The sequence below is a fragment of the Protomyctophum bolini genome, assembly GCF_963924005.1.
Source record: "Protomyctophum bolini genome assembly, chromosome: 17".
NCBI lineage: Eukaryota > Metazoa > Chordata > Actinopteri > Myctophiformes > Myctophidae > Protomyctophum > Protomyctophum bolini.
In genome coordinates, this window is record NC_137878.1 from 24811301 (window position 1) to 24817300 (window position 6000).

Here is a 6000-nt window from a genome sequence, read left to right on the forward strand (position 1 = left end):
GGTGATAACGCATCTCATGTGATAATAATCTACATAATGCGCTCTCTCAGTTCACAAGGATGTTAGAATGGGAAAGATTCACTATATTCTGCCCAATAAATAAAAAATCCCTAGAAAGATTTGGCTTTTACTGAACAAAACAGGCAAACACTGATAGAAAGGTTGGTCATTGTCCCATAGTTAACACCTTAAATGCCCAGCATAACTATAACTAAATGCATTTGAAATTCAATTAAAAAAAGTTACTTTTCAGGATTTCAATTCAGAAATAGCAAAGAATTATTCAGGTGTCGCAGTAAGGTGTTGCAAAGCGTCGCATTGAGACGCTTCTTCAGCTTGTAGATCGGCTATTTTTGCTACGACAGTAATATGCAATGTGGCTCTCTGGAGTGAGTGTGGAAATATAGTGGCCCTCGCCATCGTCAAAGTTGCCCACCCCTGATCTAACCTATGACAGTTGTAGTTACTATGAGATACTGAAATTTCAGCGTTGAGGTGGGTAGATAATATACTGGATTTCCTGAGGAGCTGTGACTGTGTTCTGTGACCTGGGAGTTGGGGAGGATGAGTTTAATTACATTCTTCACCGGCCACTGTACAAGGATGTCAAAAAACAATCTTTATTTGGGCCCGGGCCGGCCTAGCGGTCCAGGCAACCAGCCAGGCATCGTTGTCGAGGGGTTCGAATCCCGATCCCGACAACCATTGCTGCGTGTCTCCTCCCCCATTATATATATATTTTTTCTTAAAGATTTGCCAGATTAGTTTTGATATCTTAATGTTGTATTGATTGATTGTTGGCTGTTGACTTTTTAGGTAAATTCATAGAAAAGGCATGGCAGTTAGGTTGCAGAACCATGCTTGTGTGCGTGCGTGCGTGCGTGCGTACGTGCGTACGTAGCAAACAGAACAATCCAGGTAGATGAGGTACATTTTTGAATGTGGAGATGACATCAGCAGATAGCCCCACGTTCCGCCCACAATACACGTGCAAGAGTACACACTTTAACCTCTTACCAGGGCTTTATTCTTGTTCCACTACTTTTATCACAGTCTTGACTGACTCTACACCAAATTTATTTTATTCAATAAATGTTCACCCATTATGTAATGCCCAGTATAGAGATGCCATGTTGTGGTCAAGCAGTTCTGCCATTGCTTTTTTTTGTGCTAAGGTCCACAAAGAGCAGAGGGTCATGGTGGAGTCATCATGTGTAAAAGTGGGACGTAATAAGCAGGTTAAATAAAGCATGAGGACAGTAAGGAATGACATATAAACGATAGCAGTGGAGAGAGAGAGAGAGAGAGAGGAGAGAGAGACCATGAAATGGAGACAAACAAACAAAAGAACCACTTGCTTCTGCAAACCACAACATCAAACAGTCCGTGACAATAGCAGTGGTGTCAAAATCACAGTAGTAATTTGTTGAGTGTTGTGATGTGTGTTACCAAGAAGAGAAGAGAAGAGAAGAGAGCTGGTGTGGGAGTAGAAAAACAAGTGAAAAAACGATCGATGAGGTGAGAGGACAGAATAAGAGTTAAGGAGGTGACAACTAGGACAGAAGAGGATACATTAGTCAGTCAGTCTCTGCTCTGTAATTAGGAGATGACATAATTATGATCAAAAGAGAAGAGATGCACACTGGGAGGGGGTCGTGGGACGGCAGGTATTGGGTTTTGCCAGACAGACTCTCATATACAGTTAACTTATACACAGGCTCACACATATACTAATGCACAATGAGTCACTTGACACATTTTGGCAGCAGTGAAGCCTCCATCGGGGTATTTATAAAAAGTTGACAAACATGTTTCTCAGAAGGCAAGGGGAATGTTTTAGGCAAGTGAAAAAACTGAATTGAACTGATAGTTTACATACAGAGTATAGTTATAGTATACTCGTTAATGTAAGTGGGAGTTCAGTCAGTTCACCGTCTTAGCCACTGGCACATACAATTTCAGTCAAGTTTGATAATTCATGTCAACCTTAGAACCACGGAATTGCACTGCACTTCATGCAGTCACTCAACAAGTGTATATTAAGCTTTGAGCAAGTCTGAACAAGGTTGATTAATCACTGGCCTAAATTTGAAATCCAAACCTGAGAGTACATCACATGAACGGTGACATCACTACTCCCATCCTATCAGAGTGGAGAAACATTAACAGGCTCAGACAAGTCGGGAGACAACACTGGATCATCTCACCTCTGACACAGTGTGGAAGATAAAAGCTTAGCTTACTGCTTTTACTTCTGTTTTTACGTGAATATTGTTTTGTATGAATACCGTTTTCGTACCCATGGACTGCTCTGTCTGCCTGGAGAATGTTGTTGTCCCACTAACAACTTCCTAGGACATCAATACATTTTACACAAATACTATATTTCAAGTGCAGCAGGTCTAAACTGGCCTGAAGACTCGAAGATCAGGCATGCTAATGAGAGTGGAAGTCTGGAAGGTCAAGAAGGAACCTGAAATTCTTGTGCTTGACAATCACCCCCTCTCCCCATCCCTCTGATCCTGTCTTTCACTGATAACTGCCGCCAGTGAGGGAAACCAGCTCCGGACCAAGGCTCCATAACAGGCCAGATGGACACCTCTGGTGTCGCCTCCAGATAGGCTTATCACTAGAGCACCTTCCATCCAGAGAAAAAAACAAGCTGACTGAGGTAGGAACATCAGGAACAACCAGACAGATAGACGTCTTTAATTAATTAATGGTTTATTTCGATCTTATGCCATTGGAACACTACAGGAATCATGTATTAAACTCTTTAGACATAAAAAATATAAATATCTTCCCTCGGATAAGATATTTTATCACAACACTTGTTTCATTCAGGAGAATGTAAACAGATTTGTAAAGAGTCAACGTCATTTCCTTGAGCGTTACTTCCGACAATGGACTCTACAGCGTAGGTCTTGCCCAGCTCAACCTGCAGCAAACAACTGACTGAGACAAGTTTAAATATCAGCCAATATCAGAGAATCGAGCATCAGTCTCATGTAACCAGTAAGCTTTAATACGAAACAACTCAAGATTTATAGTCTACTCTACATTGGTGTCTGTCTGTAGACGGATCATGTTTGTTTTGTCCATAAGGCATCATAAAGTCCTCTGGTCATGGGAATTGTGGGCATGATGCACTGCACATATATCATGACACACATGATACTGAAACTGCTTATCTGCAGGACAAGCCAACAGTACTGAATGACAATGGGCTAAATGGATGGTGAATGGTTCGATGACGAGTCATCTTTTCTGTCTAAAACATGACGGTGAATGACAATGACTCAGCAGCTAGCACAGACAATAACTTTCAATGTGACGACACGCTCAACGTTGACAATCCCACCCACACAATACCAAACTTGCGAGTCCCTCCCTCCCACCTATACCCACAAACAAGGCCCGGGCTGGCAGGCTTACAAACAAACAAACCACCTACAGCCAGTTCCATTTCCATGGAACAAACTTTAACCAGGGTACCTGTCCGGCCTAGCCAACAAACACCCACTCAGCTTTCTTTCTTTTTTTAACCCAAACTCATTCTGTGGTTTGGAGGATACCCACAAAAATGATAGAAGAGGCACACAGGGCTAGGTGTGTAGGAGGAGGGTGGTTTTTATGATTGTATGGCCAACTAGTCTTTCACTTCACAACAACAAGGACGGTGTTATTTAGAATCAGATGACAGTATGTAAAAGAGACGTAGAGACGGCTAGGGCAATAAAAACTGAGATTGGATTTATGGATGTTGTGGGATACATAGAGTGTGTTTGAGAGATAGAGCATGTGATTGCATATTATGCAATGTGCGTGCATATGCATGTCAGGACCTCTCACTCTGCCATGGACACTTTTACACTGACACAGGGCCATCTTTAGCATTAGCAGCAAAAATCAGCTTATCAGCTAAATCACCACCCTCCAAAAGCCATCATAAACAGTTACCTTTGACACCTCACCCCTTTAACTGGGAAATATCTTGTATTTATATCCTGGTTCATAATTATGCTACTTTGCCAACCCAAGACAATCAGTCCGAGTGCAGTCATGGAGATAGACAGGTCAGATTTGAAGCCTTCCATTTATGCCCATGTTTATTTGTGATCTAACACACATGAATGACAGCCAAACATATTTACTACAATCTACAGTAGTTCTGAGTTCATGCTTTATGCTAACCCAGTCAATGCAAGTGCACAGACATGACCAGTCTTCGATTTAATATTATTGTCAGTTATATTTTTTAGTATTGAATTATTTCCGTTTCTGCATCTCTTATACCTTTCATGCCTACTGTGCTGCTGTGCTGTTATTTATGGGACCTGAATTTCCCTCGGGATCAATATCATCATCTCCATCTATCCATCTATATTTTAATTTTGTGAACTATGTGAACAGGTGTTAAAACAGTCAAAACATTCTTGACTCAACTGACTGATTAGTCTATTAGAACAGTGGTTCCCAAAGTGGGGTCCGGGGACCCCCAGGGGTCCTTGGGGGAGTTCCAGGGGGTCCCCAGCTAAATGATAGTTTGTAACCAAATGGACCCTTATGGGTCTGTAACTCAGAGTGTGCAAATGGAACCAAATGGACCCTAATGGGTCCATTTGTACACTCTCAGAGTTAAATTACATTGATTTTACAATATAAATTGGGGTCTCACAGATGGAAATGGCATTAAATGGGGGTCTGTAGACTACATGTCAAACTGGGGGTCCTTGAAATTAAACGGGTTGAGACTCACTGCTATAAACATATTCTCTTATGGGGGGTCCCTGGCATTAGCTTTTCAAATGGGGGGTCCGCGGGTCTAATTAGTGTCAATGTGGGGGTCCTTGACATGAAAAGGTTTGGGAACCACTGTATTAGAGTACTCAGCCTCCAATGTGCATGGAGGAGAGATGCTCTGATACACCAGAATAAGCTAGTGGGGCTGCGTTCTGAGTCTAAATGGGTTGATATGATATGTTTGTGGCCATTCACAGTGTATTAGCGAGCAGCGGCAAAACAAATTGAGTTAAATTGCATCAATGTTGCCAAACATACACGCGTTGACGCTGCAACAATGTAGCAAAAAGGGGCATCCTAATGGCATACATATCATGTCATTTCTATTATTGGACGTATATATATTCACGAATATCGCGTTTTATTGGAGGAGAAGGGGGAGAGTAGCCTAAATCAAAGAGAGGCTATATTTCACTACATCATCATCATCCCAAGAGCTTCGTGGCGAGTCGAGTCGGGTCGGGGAGAAGTCATCTCCTTCCAACTCAAGTTCCAACTCTAAAGAAGATTTCAAGCAAAGAGTGAAAAATAAATCACAAAAAAACGCACGACTGCAACGTGTTGTTTCTTGAACGCGAGGGTCGCTCTTTTAGTTTCAGAAGGCATGATGAAAACCCTCTCGGCAAAACCCTCTTGCACCACACGAGTCTCCAAACAAGTCCATCAGGCTACCGTTCCGTTACGGGACGGGACGGACCGCCATGTGAACAGGGTTTTTATTCCCTCATCAAATACACACATTATACTAGTATATAAAGACCCAAATTCTCACCTTGCTTTTCACCTCCACGGCGTTGCATTCCGCATGTCGCAAAGGTTGCGATCTGTTAAAACTTCGATTCATTGTGGTGGTAGCGGGTAAATAAATAAAATAAAAAAATAGAAGGGAAAAAAAAGTTCTGCGATATGCCCACCGAAAAGGGGCTTAAAATCCACACGTCTGGAATAAAAACAGAGATCCCTCTGTCTGTCCCGCTCAATGCTGGCAGGGAGGCAGCAGTATGTCTGTCTTTTAGCTCAGCGACAATCTTTTTACGCCCTCGGATTCCTTCCTTGTGCTCTTCTCTTCTCTTCTCTGCATACAACGTTTTTGGGAAAAAAGTTGACGGGAAAATAAGAGGCGAACAAATCGCCGCCTCTGACTGACTTGGGGGAGTGAGTTAAGTTTTGAAATGACATCATCAGCCCAATGGTTTA

General features: G+C 42.3%; 1 protein-coding gene across 1 annotated transcript in view; it reads right to left on the reverse strand.

Annotated features, from left to right (window-relative positions):
- The window catches only part of pard6gb (par-6 family cell polarity regulator gamma b), a 48494-nt gene extending 42613 nt beyond the window's left edge, over positions 1–5881 (reverse strand). Inside the window, exon 1 of the mRNA XM_080787425.1 lies at positions 5576–5881. Within this exon, the coding sequence (XP_080643551.1) occupies positions 5576–5647 (72 nt within the window). The 5' untranslated portion in view covers positions 5648–5881. The remainder of the gene's footprint in view (positions 1–5575) is intronic.
- Positions 5882–6000: the final 119 nt, after the last annotated feature.